Consider the following 20,412-nt stretch of genomic DNA (forward strand, 5'->3'; position numbering starts at 1 on the left):
TTTGATCAGTTTGGTTGTTTGGTAATTGGCTGTCACATTTCGGGCATTACATCGTTGAGAAGGGGTTTATAGTGGACTTGAACCTCATGCTCTGTCATTAACATATGTCAAATACTGCCTAACAAATTAATAGAATGTGTTTCATGTGTGACCCCACTGCTCAAAAATATTTTTCAAACTAGATTGAAGAGTATAGAACCACATTAGGTCTATCTATTATAGCCTACAGTGATTTTAAGAGTAGGCCTATTCTTTCTGATGTTGCTGGTAAACATCATTACTGGGGGAGAAAAGCTATAGGTAACAACATCCTATCCAAGCCAGACCCACTTTCAGTTTAAAAGCCGCTTATTTAACCTGTCAATTCATTGCCATGAGGCCCATACTCACAATAATGCAATTTCATGGGAGCTAGAAATAAATGTAATCATTTTATTATTTTATGTTCGACCAAGATACCCCGGGGTGTCAAAGAAAGAACTGCTGGACTGCTGAGTCTGTTTTTACGACTTCAGAAACATCTTTATTTCAAAAAGATCTTAATAATGTATAAGCAACACAGAAAACAATACGGTATATCTCAGTGCAGTGAAAAATCAGACTCCACACACTAATAAATCCCCAAGCATAAATTTCAAAAGGAATCACAGAGGGTTCATGACAACAGCTTTTCGTCTTCCCCTGGGTAGCCGAAGCGCGATGGAAAAAAACAGCCTTTATATGGAAAACTGGGACTCCTCAGCAAAATAGAAGAACAATTACTTCACACGAGCGTTGAATTATTCATAAATCATTGTGTGAGAAATTGTCATTCGAAACAAACAAGCTTGTTCTAGATTTGAAGTCCTAGAGGAGGGACTCTGGTTAGCTCATTTCATGAAACGCTATAGCTGAGACATCAACTAACGCTGCTCGACTCGTCCCATCAAGCTATTAAATTAATTGCTATTGTGGATTTCAGTGTATGTGGATGTGTAACTCAGTAACTAAGTGGCATGATTCCTGTCGATGCAAGTCCAATGAATATGTATGTCCCCGTGAAAAATTACACCCACGGGCTCAAGAGAGGCAGAAAGGAGAGTTTGGTGTCACTGTTTGGACCTTCGCTACTGGATGTTAAAGGTTGTGTACAGAAGATGCGTTAGACCTATACAATAGGCTTCCTAACTGCTATGAAGATCTGCCGTTCGGGCCTTCAAACCGTGAAACTTAACGGACACACAAATACGATTGCAATATTGGTCTGCATGTTGGTGTTTATGTTTCGATGGTAACATTTTTTTTTTTATATATATATTAAAACAGTCACGCAAAACAGGCACATGTGGATTACAGTAATAATTTATTCAGAGCAATATTTTAACTTGGCATGATACAACAAGCACATAGATTCATATTCATAACTCTTTCTAAATGTGTAACCAATAAATACACATCCAGGAATACTTTTCCACATCTTTGGTCATCTTTAAAATGGTCACTGGTCAGTACTACTGGTGTCTTATGACTGCAGTACATTATATCACTGGACAGGAAGGTTCTGTACATGAAGTACCCAGAACCCTGTGACATTTGAGTCACGCTGTAGTAAGTAAGAAGGGTGGCAGAGCAAGCCTATTAGGCCTCTGCCCTTCTCTTCTCTGCTGCTTATGTAACGCTACTCGAAATAAACACCCCCCGTGCTACAGCAGGTCTGGAGCACACACAGTTCTTGTAAGGTTTATCATGATATACAGACAGACAGACAGACAGACAGACAGACAGACAGACAGACAGACAGGACACACACACACACACAACCCTTAGTTATAAGATACACCCACCGAAACATGTGATGTCATTGTCAAATGCAAAACAGAAAAAAAAGTGCCATGTGCTTTCCAGGTTCTACAGTTGCATACAGTTTTACTGTCTGTCTCTCTGTCTGTGGTCCTAAGGTCAATATTTTATAACCAACTTCTCGTTAGACAACAAAGACATGACACATACAGCTGCTTGTGTTTTTAGGGAGTTTTAAAAAAAAAAGTTTAAAGTAATAATGTAGTAGCGCTTCAAACACCAAAACAACTTAATGCTGAAATGCAACTCAGAAAGGTGAAAGTGTCTCAAACTCATCTTAAGAGAAGACAAAGGCACGTTGACATTCACTTCTGGACCCTCTAGACATGTGGTGGATGATTTAGGTGAATTTAAGGATTGTTACTGAAAATGTTTGAGTAGAAATGAACAAAACGAATGTGTAGTCTGTTAACAGCCTTCACAAAGTCAGAGTGACGAACAAAGAAAAAAAAAGAAAAAAAACCTCTTAGCATCCAGTGAGCTCTGGTTTAGTAACTTCTAGGCTATTAAGTGGCAAATTAATTTCTTGACATTAAAAGATGGTGGCCAATCTCAACAGCCATTGTAACCTGGGAGTGGGGGTGGGCAAAAAGGTCTAGCCGACTAGACCATGTGTCAACATGTCAACAGCACATTCTCCGTTACAGTTTTAACGGTGCATGATACAAATCCTGTGTGTTGGTACTCATCCCATATCTTTCGTCCTTATCTATAACTTTATCAGGCGTCACCTGACAACCACATGGAACCCCAGTGGGACACCTTCCTCCCGCGACAGAAAGCTGCCAATCAAACGCTGCAGCGGAGCTGCATCCAGAAATAACTGCTCTGGAAGCTCATGTTCTACTATGGCCTTAGAGCGCAGGCGCGGACAGCACAGTGGACGAGGCACAGAAGCCTGGGGTATCTAGGGCAGAATGCCAGCAATGCTGGAGCAAGCAACCACTTTTGTGGGGGTTACTGTGATGAGGTATATATATACCCCCCCCAGCCTGGGTAGCTTAAGTAGGGTGGTGACGCACTTCTGACAGCTATGGTTGGAGGGGCGGACGGGCGAGTACGGGCCCAACTGGCATGAGATGGTATCTGGCTACCTGTCAATCAACACAGCCCGGGTTGACCTCTCGGTACGGTTTCTGTGAGACGTTGAGTTCTCCGCTCGGTGCGGTTTGGGGAGCCGTTTGCGTACCGCTCTTCCTCGTCTCCTCCTCTTCCTCACACCGCGGAGGGTTCTTACACGTCGATCTTCTTCAGCTGCTCGTAGGTGATGAAGAACTGAAGAGGGCAGGGTTAAGGTGCAACACACGACTGGGGAAACGGGCACTGTTTAAGCACGGTACATACCGCACATCATCACAGGTTATACTTCAATGGATTATGGCAAAAAACAGCCTGTGTTTATGGTTGGGGACTTGGTTTGTGATTTGTTAATGTTTAATTAAATAATCATTAATTAATTAATTTAAAAAGTATCATGTAAACATGCGAGTTGAAGGGATGTCATGGAAGAGACGGCCCACTGTTTGCTGTGGTTTTAGAAAGGAACAGTTTTCTATTTCAATGAATGCAGTGTTCCTGCAGATGAACTGACAAAGCTAGATTCCCCCCGCCCCGTGCCAAACTCGAAGGATTTCAGTTTCAGAAATCAGCATGAAGATAAAAAGTCTCCTTTCCCCGTGCTGTAAGTCACTATGGTCAAAGGCACCAGCTGAACACGTCGAGGCAAGTTTTTTTTTTTTTGTAATAGCATCTATGAGGAGAGACTGCTCTTCCCCTGACTGCTGATTCAAAGTCGTCGTACTTGTGTAGCCACTTCTATAACCTTAAAAAGAAGCACATCTCATCTTAGGAAACGGAGACGCTTCTGAAACACAAATCAGCTTTTTCTCCTGACAATGTCCAACGTGGGATAGATATAGCATCATATTTAGCGGGGAAAGGAGGGTCTGTGTTTTCAGTTAGAACACCAGTGAAATATTAAGAATGTCAAAATTTGTCGTAAAATATCAATTCCTTTTATCCTGTTAGCTGGCAAACAGAGATGACATTATCATCCAACACACATCAGGAAACCCTGGTATTATGAAGTAGCATATATTTCTCCAGGAAAGACTGGCTCAGAAGAAAACCTGGCCATGTTTTTGAAGTTCATGTCAAGAACCAGCTCCATAGTCTGTACAGTATGGAGTCACCTTGAACACCAGAACACACACACACACACGTCCTTATCAGTCTTTATAGCTATTCCAGGAATCCGGAGCCAAACAGACCATGTCGATCTTTTTACTGCACAAGTACAACACTGTCTGAAGAGTGTTTACAGTAGCCCCTCCTCTCTCACACACACACACACACACACACACACACACACACACACACACACACACACACACACACACACACACACACACACACACACACACACACACACACACACACACACACACACACACACACACACTCTAAGTGCAGGAGAGGGTATAACTGAAGGTTAATCCTTTCTGTAAGCATTGCTGTACTCCCCCCTTGAATTCCTTCATGGGGGTCACTAAACCTTACTCAAATAAACCTCTCTCCCTCTCTCTCAACTGATCCTGGGTCTCGCTCTTACACAAGTCCATCAGAGCTAATCTATCCTTCGGGGGGAAAGTGCTGCCATTGTTAGCAGCTCAACTGAACCTCTCGTCTCAGCTGCTGATGCGGGGCCTCTCAGAAGGCCGAGGGTCTGTTATGTAATTATGATGTAATGACTACGCCAGGACCCCACCGATGGAAATACAGACCATGTGGGATGTATAGGCCAGGATAGAGGCGCAGTGGGTTAAATACACTATTTCCATGGTTACATGAGACAATGTATACATGTCGAACAGCCGATGGGTGTTAGCAGGTCTGGTTATTTCTGTGATACTCTTAACAGCACAGGATGTGAGCTAAACCTGTTACACACAGGAAGTGAACTAATCAGCCATGTCATTAGCTTAGTGCGGGCCCACGTTAAGCTCACACACACACACACACACACACACAGGTAAAGAGAGAAGAAGGATACAATGATGTTCCAGGGCCCAAGTCTCAGCCAGTTGGGGAAGAAGCCCTTGTAGAGAGCCAGGAACCCTTCTGATCGCCACGTCTGCAGGACACAAGCAACACACTTTCAACCAAGGGATAACGTTATGATCAAGCATCAAATACACAAATACAGCATCACACGCTTTGTGAGCTGCAGCATGGCGTGGAGCCCCCCTTCAGCCTGGAGGTCAGCAGACTCAGGGGAGCCTTTCCTGAAAGCGCTGTGGAACAACTATCATCGTTTAATGACCGAGAGACTATCCTTTTGAACAGTCCCTCACTTGTTTACCAGGGTGGTTGCTCAACAGCGGATTTTTTTAAAGAGACTATCGTTTGTTTAAACTAATAGAACTACTATGGTCTGAGTGTTGCGTTACGCTCTTCGTTATTTCTAGTGTGATCCCAGTCTTGCGGTTAACTGCCAGGTCTGACGCCGCCGCCACCACCTCTGATCAGACGGACACATGGCTGAACTAGTTGGCTTCCTGCTCGGCGATCTCCTCTGGTTGCTGGGTGCTTACCTGCAGCAGGCAGTCCAGCGTGGTCTTGTACCCCCCACACGTGCCGTCCAGCACCACCCGCTGGTTCATCATGCGCGTGCGCACCACATCGATGGGGTTGGACGTCAGCGCTCCCGCTAGGCCACATGTGAAACTGGCCCTGGGGAGACACAGAACCAAAATCACAAAACAATCAATCTTCAGAAGAGTCGCAGAACTGGCTAAATAATCAACAAAATCACAGAACCATCTGAATAATCAACAATCAATAATCAAATATCAATCTTTGGAACAAAATTTGAATAATCAAGACCATCAGAATAATCAACATGCAACCATCGCAGCACCAGAAGAACAAACACCTGCTGCAGACAGCACTGTAGAGCTCTTAAACATGACAGACTAATAACACATCCAGAGCCTGGACATCCAAAGAAAAGAAAAATCACCAGATTAATGTATTCTCTCTCTCTCACCTCATGGCATAGTGCTGCACAAAAGACCACAAAAGAGGCTCTCCTTCATAATAAAGGCATAGGCTATTCAAACACGAAGGAGTGCTAACAAAAACAAATTAGCCGAAAACTTGAAAGACAAGTTTGATCCAGCTTGGGTCCAATTGATGTCTATGTGTTTAGTCAAGTTAGTTTTGCTTCGGTTATAATCCTTTCAGGAGATTGCCATCGCTGACAGGTAATGGAAGCTTCTGGCACCAGAGCAGCATTTAAATGATTCAAATGAAAGTTCTCATCCTCACCACAAAAATGCCTGCAAGTAAATCAGTATCACCCAAACAACCCACTTCTTAGCAACGGTACAGTTCCCACAGTACATTTGAACACGAATCCTCAAAACCACAATATTTACCCAAAATCAGTTATGTCTAACCTATACACCAATGGTTGGATTTGATGTCAAATTGACTTACAAACCCTACATTTCATGTCTCAATATACCCAAGACATCTGACTATTTCTTAAGGCACAGGAGGAAAGAGAAAAAAATGATTGAGGTTTATTGTGCCAAAAGGTCAAGTAAGTGCATGTTTCAGGGCAGTTACTGGTAGGCATGTGAACCAACCGGAAAAGTCAGACAGTTTCCCCTCGTGAGCGGTGCTAGGCGAGTACATAAACAAGCCAACCTGATTACATTACTGTACAGGGGCCTCACAGAAATCAGCCTCACAAACACACACCTAAACACCACCCTCCAAACAGTCTCTTCAGGTCAAACATCAACTACTGATGTTGTGAAGGTTGGCTTGAGCACGTGTGTGTGTGTGGCTGGGCTCCATTCTAAAGAGGTTATAATGGTTGTCGTGGATATATAACTGGTAAGCAGTGTTCCGCAGTGGAATACTACACACGTTCTGGCAGACTTCAAGAGAATATATAATTAATGTGTGATTCTGGCACATGTATCCATGACCCAATCATCAGCTTGTGACGTCATAAAACTCTTGTGTTAATCCTATTTTCCCCTCCATTTTCTTCCAAACTAATACCCAGGACGGCATCATTACATGAGTTTAGCAGGCTACACCCAAACCAAGAAGGAAAACAACTTAAATCACCATTTCTTTCACCCATTTGTAAATGTTGGCAAGCCTCAAACACAGCATGAGCACAGGACATGCTGATTGAGATAACGTCACCCTTAAACAAAGGCAACTGCATGCTTGGGGGAATGTAGGAAGAGATAAGGGTAGTTTAATTTTTACATGTGTAAACAATGAGTATGTGCTGTAAAAGAAGAGTATGTGCCGTATATGAGTATGAGCTGTAAACAATGAGTATGCACTGTAAACAATGAGTATGTGCTGTAAAAATGAGTATGTGCCATAAACAATGAGTATGTGCCGTAAACAATGAGCATGTGCTGTAAACAACAAATCCTGTAAATCCTTGCGCTAGGCCTACTACAAAAGTAACTTTCTGCAAAGCTCATGTTCAATAGGCTTCTCTGACTTTGCTGTGACCCATGAAAGAGTTAGGGAGCAGGTATACTCAATTCAATTCAATTTCATATATATATAGCCAATATAAAGCCAGTCCAATAAAATAGTTTCAAGGCGCTTTACAGAGCCCAGGGCCAGAACCCCCTTAGAGCACACACACACACACGCTTTACAGAGCCCAGTGCCTGAACCCCCTTAGAGCACACACACACGCTGCATGCACGCTTTCCAGAGCCCAGGCCTGAACCCCCTTAGAACACACACACACACACACACACACACACACACACACACACACACACACACACACACACACACACACACACACACACACACACACACACACACACACACACACACACACACACACACACACACACACACACACACACACGCTTTACAAAAGCCCAGGGCCTGAACCTCTTTAGAGCAAGCACAATTAAAATACAATTGCTGTCATTATCAGCGTGTCTCCAGTTTTTTTTTTCTCAGGGAGCAAACCTACTAATGAAAATGTGCATCTGTACTGTAAGTAGCTTTGCATAAAATGAACAAATAGCGTAAACAGATTTAGTTTTCTCTTGATCCTGAGCCAGTGCTTTAAAACGTGCATGCCCCTGACTATAGACTATTAAACACATTATCTATTTTACTTGTTATAAACGTAATGTTGGGCTATAAGTTGCCTGACAAAGGAACTAGCGGAGTTCCGTTTACATGGAAAAGGTTACTTTTCGCCAGACTAGCGTGTTTGTTGCGAAGCTGCTTAAATGGTGGGGTCTATCGGTGCCCGCACCTGGGGTCTATCGGTGCCCGCGCCTGTACATCTACAGGTCATTGGCTTTGTACCATTACTCCGTCCAATGACATTAAAGTTGAATCTTATCTGCAGCTGTGTAAATCTCACAGGAACTTGCATACATATAGCAGTGGGACTCACAGGAAGTGGGTGTACACCGTGTCGCCCATGTGGCCAGAGAGAATCAGGTGCTTCTTGGTCATGTCATACACAGGAAGCTCGACGCCCACCACAATGGCAGCTCTCTGGGCAGTGAGGGACACCCCCTGAAAAACAAGAGAGTAGGGCTTAGTGCAGTTTATTCAGACAGTGCCTTCACTTCTGATTAAAAAGCATTAGCAAGTAAACACACTGCACCCAACCATACAGCCCAGCCCAGAGGGTTGTGTTTGTGGACATATGTGTGTGTGTGTGTGGAGGAGAGAGAAGGGGCTGAGTGTGTGTGTGTGTGTGTGTGTGTGTGTGTGTGTGTGTGTGTGTGTGTGTGTGTGTGTGTGTGTGAGTGTGTTTGCAGTGTGTGTGAGAGAGAGAGTGTTTGTGCATTGTTGTCTCCTGTCTCCATATTTCAGCTCGTGAACCCCCAACACACACCCCAGGCCAAAAGCAAAGCAGTCATTGAGGAACACAGTCAGTCAGACCCATCCATCAACTGGTAATGACCTGGGTGATCACCGGGCAGGTAAACATGTCAATCAGAAAGCTGTGTAGAGCCATCTTCAAGCACGAGAACAGGGCAGGTTTGGAGGTGTGTGTGTGTGTGGAGGTGGTGGGAACCACAAAAACAGCCTCTTGATGAATCATCAAAAACTAGAGATGCATTTCTGCAACATGCAAAGTGTGATTGCTCAACAGCAGCAGAGGCTTGCTAACCACTGCACACCACATAACAGATTATGCAGCCCTCACACATGAGCACACAACACAACAGTATTCAAAATGAGTTGACTGGGTAAGTTGTGTAGCTTATTGTACACAATTAATGAAGACAGATCAAGGCAAAAAAAAGTGTTACCAGTCCATTTATTAAAGTTCATTAGGTCTCTAAAGTGTTTTAAAAGTTTTAAAAGAGCGGCACGAAGAGAGGTGCGGTTCTTACCTTCCATAAGCCCCTTGTTCCCTCCTGCTGATAGATGTTAATGAAGTTCCCAATCATGCTTCCCTGAATGACATTTCCTTGAGCTTGCATCCGTATCTAAACAACAAAACAAAAAAACAAACACACAAACACACAGACAAGAGTCAGTCACTAAAGATTGAGTCCCCAAATAAATAGGTAACACATTCAGACTCCTATCATATCATCCCATTCAGGATGCTGAGTGCATGTTTACGGTGAGGATCGTGGGTAGGTTGTAAACGCAAAGCAAACAGAGTTACGACGTTATCTTCTCCTACAAAGCACTCAGCTTTCTGGGGCCTACTCAAGGACACCTGTTTCACTGCTTACATTACAGAAGGACCACTACAGCCTGGTCAAGAGAATGACTTAAATAGGTAAATACAACACTGGCAATCACCAACCAGCTAGCATGATCGAGAAAGAAGGGAGATCCAGTAACCCTCTGGTTCCCAAACTGGCATGATATCTTATGTGTGTCGGACTTCTCAAAAGTGGTGGTACACCTCCTGAGCGGCCAGCTCTTAAAAGATGAGCACACCCCTTAGCACTGGCCACTTTACCAAGACACCCCTTAGCACTGGCCACTTTACCAAGACGCACTCACCCCTGCAGAGTGTTCATACATAACTAGCATCTAAAACTTTAACAAGACATCCTTAGACCTTACGTGTGCATGGCTATTTAAGACTGTAATTTGCCGAGCATATTTACAGAACCCTAAAAGTGCACAAAATAGTAACTAGGACAACGGGCGGTATCAAGGTGTTACGGTATACCAGGGTATTCAGAAAATCTTAAAAAGGTGATACATATTATTATTATTTATTTATTTATTTTTAACCAACATGGCTTCTCTAAGTAGGAAGTAAATAGCTATACAATGTCACACATGTTACACTGACTTCTGTCAACAGCAGCTCAGCTTCTACCCGTCATATACTGTATACCCCGGTGAAAAGTCAGGAAGGTATGGAAAAAATAGATACTGCAGAGAAAAAGGATGTCTCTTGTGGTTGATACAGCAATCAGTCTTTATTCGAGTAAAGAGCAGTAACGAACCACATGAACACACTCATACATCATCTAAACCACAAGCATCTCCAGCCAAATATACTGTTTAAGATATCTCCTAGTCTCTTCATGCAATTACACGCCCAAGCCTACACCAAACAGTTTGTATATCTGCTAAAGTGTATGCCAATATTACTATAACGTTAACACAACATAGAGTTAGCCAAGCCAAGACCAGCAAGAGCCATTCAGATAATTACTACTACTGGGCCGTGAAAAGAACACGCTAAAATTAGCTACCAAATAAGTATCAGACTGTTCCCCCTCTAAAGGCCAACCCCCTAGCCATGAAAGCACACTCTTGCCTCACACAGATAACCTTGGAGCCCATTAAGGTCAGAGTTCACTTTGCTCACTATGAAAGATGGGGTCTAACTTTCAGTGTTAACTACCCTTTAGAAACACTGTTGTAAAAACAAAAAACGCTAAGGACCTTGGTGTAATTATTGATCAAGTCCTCTCTCGCAACACTACTACTGCAATGCTTCACTATCTGAATGCAGTAACGTCTGACTTAAGAACCTCCAGCTGATACAAAGCTCACACTTACTAGAATCAAATTACAAAATACACGCACTAGCATACAAAGCCTTGAACGGCTTAGCTGCTGACTACTTTAGGAATTGACTACTCGCATACTGCCCATCAAGAACTTCAATCTTAAAATGCAGACCGTCTCACAAGGGTGTCAAAACTAGCAGATAAATTGTAGACCATCAAGCCTTTTGCCATCAAGTCCATTGAAATAATCTTCCTTCCTCTGTCAGAGAATTGGACACCCTTCCTACTTTAAAGTCTAGACTTAAAAAACTTTCCTCTTTATTCTAAACTTCATTATTCCCCATAGTATAGGAATGGTGTGCGGAGGTCCAGTCCTCATTGCAGGGCCTCTGGTGGAAAGGACTGGCTTTGCTGGTGCCTCTCTGTGATTGGCGTGCCAGCTGTAGATGGTATAGTCAGCCCCAGACCACCCTAATAATGGCGTTGGCCAAGTGTGCACCAACCCTTAGTTATGCTGCTATAGGCCTATGCTGCCAAGGACCTCTTTTGCGTCATGCCGTACAACCTTTAACTCATTCTTCCTTTCTCTGACATCCCTCTGATGTCCGGCTACGGTAACATGTTGTTTTTGAAATTGCGTACCAACTTGTCGATCTTCACTCTCCCTATAGCAGGACCGTTGCCTGCCGCGCTGATAGCCGTGACCATTGTTCTCCACCATTAGAACTTCCGATACGTATACAAGACAACGCTCACCTTACACTCGCGTCCAAAGTTCTACTACACATTGCTTATAACGAATCACACACACATTCGGATTGCCAGCCCGACCAACCCTTTCTCTGCTAACATGTCACAGTCATCCCTTCATTCTATTAATAGGAACCCTATGAGTAGATTAAGATCCTCAATATGTTCTATGACCTTGATATTTGCATGCTGGCATTCCTGTCTTATTTTACCATCTCCCTCTCTACACTCTGAAACCTGCATGTTTGTACAACTGTGTGTGTATGTGTGTGTGTATGTATTGTGTGTGTGTGTGTGTGTGTGTATTGTGTGTGCCAATGTGATGTCTGCCTGAAGCATTTGCTTGATTCTATGTATGAATGATCTGCCTGCCTCTTCTTTTCCCACTAGCCTGGCTAAGATGCAGTAGGTGTGGGCATGACGGGTATGAGTACGTACCTTGAGGACATCGGTGGGGTTGGCAATGGAGGACGAGATGACACCGGAGACAACTCCACACGCTACATTAGTCAGAAGAGTTTCATCTGCAGGAGAAAGAGACAGGGAGAAACAGGAAACAAACACACACACAAACAAACAAACAAGACACAGAAATGTGAATATTTCTACTCATAGCAGCAGAGTATGACGATCACTTTGCAGGTTATTACAGCAGGCACCAACAGCTACAAAAACTTGTTCAGGCAGGCATTCTACATGCAGGAAACCGATCTTAAAGTACAAACAAATATTTGAAGTACATCAGTTTGAGAGTTTTGGTGCAAAGAAAGTATGTAAACATTCCGTGGCCAGGTAAGAATTTCCAGAACTGGCAGAAGAGAAGTTCACCAACTGAAGTTGTTTTCAGGCCACCCTAGAAATTCCTACACACCAACTTCCTATTTACTTCCTGAAACATGATGCAATTGAGGAAGAGCATGCAAAACAGTTCACAGCAGGTGATTTTGTCTTCCACATTTGACCCAGATTATAGAACCACTGCAACAATGTAAACTAAAAATCTATCGGCCTCTACTCCTACAGTGTAGGGATTAATTGCAGACAATCTGATTAATGCAATTACTCACCATCAGGACTGTCAACCAGCAACCTTTTGAAAGTCTGATATGTACCAATCTTAATCGTGCCATAGGATGCTTGTCGCAACATTGCTGGTGCAATTCTACAAAAGAAGTAAACCAAATTAACTTGAATCACAGAAAACCATGCATCACCCCGATTTACAGAAGGTCAATTTAATGAGGTAGTTAGCCTAACTTTGCTAGCATAGCTAACCGGCTTTCAACAGTTCAGGCTCGATTATGAGAATTACCCCCAATTACAACATCTTTGGGCGGTAACACTAACGCCACAGATGATTTAGGCATCATACATTAAAGGATGCATTTCTGTTACCCAGAATATAGAGCAAGAACACCTTCCTCCTTGCATATTCTGGCCATAGCGTGCAACATCCCCCGGTAGCGAATTTCTTTGTATTTGCTATCGCAGACTTGTCCCTGGACTTGTAGCCGGGTTTTCGTCAAGTCAATCGGGAATGTGCCTGAAACACAACAATATGCGTTTCAATTAGATGAGTTTCAGATCCTAAAACAGGGTCCATCACTGTACCTTTGTCTAACTCACCACACTCAGCCGTAACCGAAGCTAATCCTCCAAAGATGAAAGGTTTCCAGTTTGCATTCGACATCGTGTAGGTTCCGAGGGAAAACGCTAACAGTGCAAGCTAAGAAAAAAAGAATGCGCCGATGAACGCCGGAACACTATATCTCAGTAATTATGCTACTGTGCGAAATTAGGATTCCCCTCTGCTCAACGTGAACTGACTTTCGCTACAATTACTGTCGACCGTGGAGTAGGACTATATTGCATCAGACACTCCCCCTCATGTTCCTCCCCTCAATACACACAGGCGGCTGGAATGCCAGTGGCTGAAACTCACATGATGGCCCATTTCAGCAAGAGGTGTATAATTTATCTCGACTGAAACCCTTTACCTTCTAAACTCTTGTTCTAATAATTTACAAGAACATTGCATGTGGCTGGCAATACATCGACTGTGTCTTGTTCTGCAATCATGACAAAAGAGGTATCGGAAATGGTGAATTAAAATGCGCATACTTTATGTATTTAGAGTTTGGGGCACTTTTGTGGGGTCTGCTAGTGAACTTCATGTTGCTTTGGGTCTTCATGATTCCAGGTAATTGGATATTGCATCGGAAAAAGTGGATTTCGCCCTGCCCCGTGTGAGGCTCGAACTCACGACCTTCAGATTATGAGACTGACGCGCTGCCTACTGCGCCAACGAGGCGGCTGGAGCAGAACAGAACACATTGCAAATTGATTATTAAAGCCATTCATTGCGCTCATTCATGTTCGCATTTTGTTATACAGTGGATTACTGAACATTTACCGAGGACATTGGCAGAAGTTATTTTGACAACATTAGAAAAAAGATAAATGTTTCTGAAAGACAAGGAAAGTAGGCTATGTTCAGAAGTAACGTTAACCTGTTCAAGACTCAAAGAACACAGCTTTATACATGGGTTTTTTCCCACTATGGCGTGATTCACTAAATACAACTGCAAATATACAAGCCACGTGTATATTGGTAACATTTCACGTATTTCATCGAGGGTTTACTGACATTTTACTCATATTCACTTTTCCTAGTTTAGTAAGATACATCCTTCTATGTTCATGTTTGATTGCAAATGTGTGCAAACATAAAGTGGGTCAAGTGACAACAGTTGTCACTGTACTTACTAGTATGTCCTTTGGTAAAGAACAATGATGTAGCGCCATCTTGTGGCTAAACTCCAACTTGCAATGTGTTGCAATGTGATAACACAACCAAAAGTAATAGAACGATTAAAATTTACAGAGAGCTCTTCAACGTGGAATTGTATCATCCTTTTTTCCTTGTCGTATGTAACTTTTACTTCCAATTTATGTAATGTATCTGTCCTGTGTATCTTTATCATTTATTCTTTTAATTGATATTATTAATTTGATGTTGTTTTATGGTTGATGTGATCAGCCGAGCACTTGTCTGTATGTTTTTGTATACGGTATTGCAATACAAAAAAAAAAAAAACTTGCAATGTGTTCTTCTCTTATTCAGCCGCCTCGTTGGCGCAGTAGGCAGCGCGTCAGTCTCATAATCTGAAGGTCGTGAGTTCGAGCCTCACACGGGGCAGGGCGAGATCCCTTTTTCCGATGCAATATCCAATTACCTGGAATCATGAAGACCCAAAGCAACATGAAGTCCACTAGCAGACCCCACAAACCATTTCCGATACCTCTTTCGTCATGATTGCAGAACAAGACACAGTCGATTTATTGCCAGCCACATGCAATGTTCTTGTAAATTATTAGAACAAGAGCTTAGAAGGTGGAGGGTTTCAGTCGAGATAAATGATACACCGCTTGCTGAAATGGGCCATCATGTGAGTTTCAGCCACCGGCATGGTCGTTGGGGATGTAGGGGAATTTAAAGTAACACTATGCAACAATTTGCAATATGAGGTATGGTTTTATAGGTTATATAGTTTTGGTACCATCCTCAAATTCATTTTGATAATATATGGTCATGTGAAGGACAGGCAAACGCCTGTGTCTTCCTCATTCAGAATATGCCCTATGTAGTTCTGGAACAAAAGAAAAGCTTTCACAGCATGACATTGCCAGCTATACTGCCAAAAGACAGTGTTAGTGTGTTGGCAAGCTTCTACCAGTGTCAACTGGGCTGTTGGTGGTGTTTGCAAGGTTTTTGCATAACTTTTAGGTAGTTAGTTGCTAGTTTTGGAACAGAACTCCGTATTGCTGCTTTAATACAAAATACATCGACAATTGTCATATGGTCGTCACTAGATGGCAACACTGTACTATAGCTAGTAAAACGTAGTTTTAGTAAAAATGTAGTGCTCTAGCACATTCACTAAACCCATTAATTATGGACAAAGCAGCACAGAACACAGGTATTGTGTTAAATTAAATGCAACTAATAATTCAAACTTTTTCACAAACCATTTAACCACCCAGTGCCACTATCCCAATTCTGCCTTTAAAATGAAGTCAAAACACTATTACAAAAATTTAAACCGCCATTTTATTTATGAACATAGGGCTGAAAATACATTGTAAAACACATACACAGGTACAAGACCACTGACCGTCCTTCTGGAGCACGGTGTCTTATTTATATTGTAAACCTCTCAATAAAATACAATTCCATTACAAATCTGAGCAGTGCTGTTAGATTCACAGATACTGAGAGACTGTCTAAGGCGAGGCCTTTATGTGCATTTGTTTGCTGACAGGATAGATGTGTGGATGTGGATGTAGGTGTCTTAATGTGAGTGTGTGAGTACAGCATTCGGTGTTGTGCTTGTTAAACATCCTTCCCATCATTACTATGTCACTCTTATATGCAAATTCTCAATAAGTGCTTGAATAAATGATTTAACACACATACATATAAATCACACACACACACACACACACACACACATAATTACCCCCCACTGCAAGCAACACCATGCCACCATAGTGTGTGTGCGTGTGTGTATGTGTGTGTGTGTGTGTCTGTGTGTGTGTGTGTGTGTGTGTATGTGTGATGTTCATTAACTTAACTGGCTTGAAAAAGAATGCAGACAACAAAACAGGAATCACTGAATGATCACAGTACTCGGTCCAACTCAGTTCAAACCAGACTCCAGTGAGAAGAGATACCGTATAAAAAAATATAAAAATACATCAGAAAGTTTGGATATGGAAGTCAGGCATGACTATCTTTACTAGCCTATAAGTGAACTGACTTGGCAAATACAGCATATACACAAGACACATCTGGCTTAGGACTGGCTTAACACAGCTGGGCTGTTGGAGGCGTTGGTTTGCAGTGTGCAGAACACCAGGGGGGGGGGGGGGGGGGGGGGTGCAGGACACATGAGGTGTTCAGACGCTCTGGATCCTCTGCGTTAGCCATCTACAGACACAAAGGGAGAATTAACTCATGGACATGATGTTTTTTAGCGTATGTGTGTGACAGAGTGATACAGAGTGAAATGTACATGTCTGGGGGTCTATATGCATGCGCGTGTGTGTGTGTGTGTGTGTGTGACAGAAAGATGGCGAATGACATGTGCATGCCTGGGGGTCTATATACGTGTGTGTGTGTGTGTGTGTGTGTGTGTGTGTGTGTGTGTGTGTATGTGTGTCACAGAAAGACAGAGAGTGAGATGTGCATGCCTGGGGGTCTATACGTGTGTGTGTGTGTGTGTGTGTGTGTGTGTGTGTGTGTCACAGAAAGACAGAGAGTGAGATGTGCATGCCTGGGGGTCTATACGTGTGTGTGTGTGGGGGGAGGGCAGTTTAATGTGTGTGACATGTGCACCTGCTCTCCTGCCCACGCAGGTCTTCTTGCACTCCTCCTCCGTGTCGAAGCGGTTGCGGTTTCCTTCACAGGCTCCGTACCAAAACTGGGCGCAGGCGTTGGCCTGCCGGTCATAGTACCAGCGGATGATGTACTCACGACACGAGCCCGGGTCCAGCAGCAGCTCACAGCGGGGGTCCAGAGGTACTATCTCTGTTTCAGAGACAGGAAGTGCAGTATTACAGTTCACAGCCTCCACTCATTACTGAAACAACAACAACAACAACAACAACAGCCACTCATAGAGAGCCTAGATTTACTGTATGTAAACATGATCACAAGATCACAGTACAGGAAACATATCATTGTGCAGACATATACACACACGCACACACACACATATAGATGATAATTTGTTGGTTGAGAGGCTGAAATATTGAGAGTGTTTACCTTCAGGGAAAGGGGGTTGAGGAGCAGGGACGTACGTAACAGACGACGTGGACGTCCTGTTGACAGATGTCCTGTTGTCATGGCGGTGGGTCAAAGTGTGTGTGTCTCCAGTGGCACCACCACCATGCTGTGGTACACACACACACACACACACACGCACACGCGCACACACACGCGCGCACACGCACGCGCACGCGCACGCACACGCACACGCACACGCACACACGCACACACGCACACACAGACACACGCACGCACGCGCACGCGCACGCACACGCTCACGCACACGCACACGCACACGCACACGCACACGCACACGCACACGCAGACACAGACACAGACACAGACACAGACACAAACAAGTGTTAGACAAAGTTATATAAAAAACGGCAAGTGACATCATTTTGTTCTGGACTCCAAAAAAAGTTAGACTGACCTCTGTTCTTCCTCCGATGACAGCAGTGTGTATGCGGTCCCGACCTGAGTGTGTTCCAGTGTGTGTACCTGTGTGTGTGCCAGAGTGTGATGTTGAGTGTGTCCCTGTGTGTGTACCGCTAAGTGTTCCAGAATGGGTACTCGTGTGTGTGCCACTATGGGTTCCAGAGTGTGGTGAGGTGTGTGTGCCACTATGGGTTCCAGAGTGTGATGATGTGTGTGTGTCTCTATGTGTTTCAGAGTGTGTGTCAGTGGGCGTCAGTGGATTTCTCCCGTTCAGTGTTTGTCTGTTGTTGTTTCCATAGCCATTGGTGTTAGGGATAAGATTGCGTTGGCCATTGTTACCGTTGTAACCATTGAAGCCGTTAAGGTAGCCACTGACACGGTTGTATATCAAAGCACCAGAATCGTCCTCACAGAACTGGTTGACCAGTTTACTTTCCAGAGCTAGGAGGACAAACAGATTTCATACTGTTAACAGGGAATAAATGGTAGGTAAACGCCAAACAAAATACATGTATTGTTTTAGGCCAGCATTAAAAGATAATGACAGGTGCAAACGCAACTGTTGAAACTAATGTTGGAGCCTTACAAAGCTGAAATACTTGAACTAAAACCACAAAATTGGTGGTAGTCAAACTATGACGTTAAAAAGATTAGAAATAATGGGTATGTAAACATAATGTTTGCCTTAAGGCTAACTATAATTGCCTCAACAAGTTTTAGCAAATACCAAGAAACTCCAACACCCAGCAACTACTGGATCAGTCTGTGGTGTCAGAAACTAGCATTTACTTATCCTAACATTCTAAACGCCACTACTGACTTCAGAATGTTGGGTTAAAGGTACAGTTTGCGATTTTAGCGAAAGGTTGTTGACATTTTAGTTCAACAGCCAAACAAGTTACAGCCCTCCCTTCCATGTTCCTGAAGCAACATGTTGATTGGCTGGAATAATGGATGGCTCGGTCTGAACCACTTTGTTTCTTATTGACCAAGTCAGGACCGTGTACAAACAGAGTCCGCACACGTAGAACAAACAGATGCAGGACCATGAGCAGTAAGCTAAATTTGACCAAACGTCTAGTGGATTCGAATCACGGACTGCACCTCTACATAGAGTTTGCAGGAGTTTTTTGTTGTTGTTGTTTGTTGGGTCAGGTAGGTGGAGTGTTTACCTGGCAGCGTGTTGAAATCATCTATGAGGTAGGTGTGTTCGCTGTCGGGATCGGAGGCGATGAGGTAGAGCTCGTGCAGGAACTCCGCCTGCGTTGGGTCGCTGGCATTCACGATGCCCAGCGCGTACATCTCCACGTTAATGGCGTGCGCTTCCCGCACGGCGATGTCCAGCTTGACGGGGTCACGCTTGTCCGTCTGCCCGTCTGTGATGACCACTGCCACCTTCCGCACGCTGGGTCGAGCGCTGTTGAAAGCCCGTATGGCCATGCGGATAGCGCTGCCCGTGTGGGTGCCCTCGCCCATGTAGGGCATGTTACGGACCGCCTGCTTGACGTCCTGCTTATTGGTGTAGGTTGTCAGTTCAAATTGAGTTTTGACCTGCGGTTGATAAATATGTGATCAATTAGTAAAATAAAAAAAAATCTTCTAATTTGTGTCATGATGCTTGCTGACATAGACTTTAAATTGAAAGGGTGTTGACAGGGAAAGATATTTTTTCACCAAAAACATGAAAGTAACTAACCAACCTTCTAGTTGAAGAGCAAATGTAAAACTATAAAAAATGTGCCTAGTTGGTTTCTAATAACCACGTAACTATGGTGCATCTGCAAGAAAAAACGAAAGATGTTCCTCTTGGGATCAATAAATGTCACTAGCTGACCTCATGGCTGTAGAGGACCAAGCCCACGCGCGTGGCGTTATGACCGATGGTCACACGGTCCACCAGCGCCGCCACAAAGTTCTTTACGATGTTGTAATGGTCAGGACCAACACTCTCCGAGCTGTCGATGACAAACACAAGCTCCATGGGAACGTTCTTGCACTTGACGCCACAGCCTGTAGACAAAGATGGCCGCCAATAAAAGACAATCAGTCTCTGAGATCCGTGAGCCAACAATCAGCTATGGGGAAAAAAATGTAACGTTTAAAGGGCTGATGTGTGTTTGTGAGAGTGTCAATGGTTACCACAAATCTCCTTGATCAATTTGATGACGTCTTCTCTCTGTTTTGGATGTGAATCAGGTTGCATATTGTCAGACATTCAGATATTACCTCCATCATGTACAGCACTGGATGTATGCAAGTATATGTTTAACTGATTATGTATATATATATACTAAACGTATAACAACAGTAAAGACAGCCTGCATATGTGTATGTCTACATTAACATTCAAGTGGGCAAATTTACCGTGAGGCCTACTTCTCCTTTCACACCTGGTCTCCCCTAAAGCACAGACAAATCCACATGATAGGGGTGATTATGAAACAGAACATAACATTCTCCTTGACCACTGGAACTAAAAGAAGCATACGGTTGCAGTATCAGTGAGGGTGAAATGCAAAAAAAAACTTTTAGAAG

General features: G+C 43.5%; 2 protein-coding genes and 2 non-coding genes across 4 annotated transcripts in view; 1 reads left to right on the forward strand and 3 right to left on the reverse strand.

Annotated features, from left to right (window-relative positions):
• Window positions 1-1,325: 1,325 nt before the first annotated feature.
• LOC105911955 (kidney mitochondrial carrier protein 1-like) lies at window positions 1,326-13,537 on the reverse strand. The gene is made up of 9 exons (XM_012840864.3): window positions 13,236-13,537; window positions 13,005-13,152; window positions 12,677-12,771; window positions 12,048-12,133; window positions 9,264-9,359; window positions 8,309-8,433; window positions 5,433-5,571; window positions 4,892-4,972; window positions 1,326-3,114 (listed from the first exon to the last, which is right to left on the reverse strand). The coding sequence occupies exons 1-9, from the start codon at window positions 13,297-13,299 to the stop codon at window positions 3,073-3,075; spliced, it is 876 nt and encodes a 291-aa protein (XP_012696318.1). The 5' UTR covers window positions 13,300-13,537; the 3' UTR covers window positions 1,326-3,072.
• Window positions 13,538-13,847: 310 nt separating this feature from the next.
• On the reverse strand, window positions 13,848-13,920 carry trnam-cau. The gene has a single exon. It is a non-coding gene; the product is annotated as a tRNA-Met (tRNA).
• Window positions 13,921-14,735: 815 nt separating this feature from the next.
• trnam-cau lies at window positions 14,736-14,808 on the forward strand. Its single transcript has one exon. It is a non-coding gene; the product is annotated as a tRNA-Met (tRNA).
• A 1,724-nt stretch (window positions 14,809-16,532) lies between these two features.
• The window catches only part of LOC105911941 (collagen alpha-1(XXVIII) chain-like), a 38,146-nt gene continuing 34,266 nt past the window's right edge, over window positions 16,533-20,412 (reverse strand). The window contains exons 30-37 of the mRNA XM_031558887.2: window positions 20,242-20,277; window positions 20,017-20,053; window positions 19,712-19,887; window positions 19,050-19,428; window positions 17,873-18,318; window positions 17,437-17,563; window positions 17,008-17,199; window positions 16,533-16,599 (exon numbers count right to left, since the gene is read on the reverse strand). Of these exons, the coding sequence (XP_031414747.1) occupies window positions 16,592-16,599; window positions 17,008-17,199; window positions 17,437-17,563; window positions 17,873-18,318; window positions 19,050-19,428; window positions 19,712-19,887; window positions 20,017-20,053; window positions 20,242-20,277 (1,401 nt within the window). The 3' untranslated portion in view covers window positions 16,533-16,591. The remainder of the gene's footprint in view (window positions 16,600-17,007; window positions 17,200-17,436; window positions 17,564-17,872; window positions 18,319-19,049; window positions 19,429-19,711; window positions 19,888-20,016; window positions 20,054-20,241; window positions 20,278-20,412) is intronic.

The sequence above is a fragment of the Clupea harengus genome, chromosome 21, assembly GCF_900700415.2.
Source record: "Clupea harengus chromosome 21, Ch_v2.0.2, whole genome shotgun sequence".
Classification (NCBI taxonomy): domain Eukaryota; kingdom Metazoa; phylum Chordata; class Actinopteri; order Clupeiformes; family Clupeidae; genus Clupea; species Clupea harengus.

Coding starts and splice junctions, on each gene's coding strand:
- LOC105911955 (XM_012840864.3), bottom strand. CDS start 13,299: ATGTCGAATGCAAACTGGAAACCTTTCATCTTTGGAGGATTAGCTTCG. Junction 8,434..9,263: donor GAACAAGGGGCTTATGGAAG/GTAAGAACCGCA, acceptor CTTGTTTTTCAG/GGGGTGTCCCTCACTGCCCA. Junction 3,115..4,891: donor TTGGGCCCTGGAACATCATT/GTATCCTTCTTC, acceptor TGCCCTCTTCAG/TTCTTCATCACCTACGAGCA.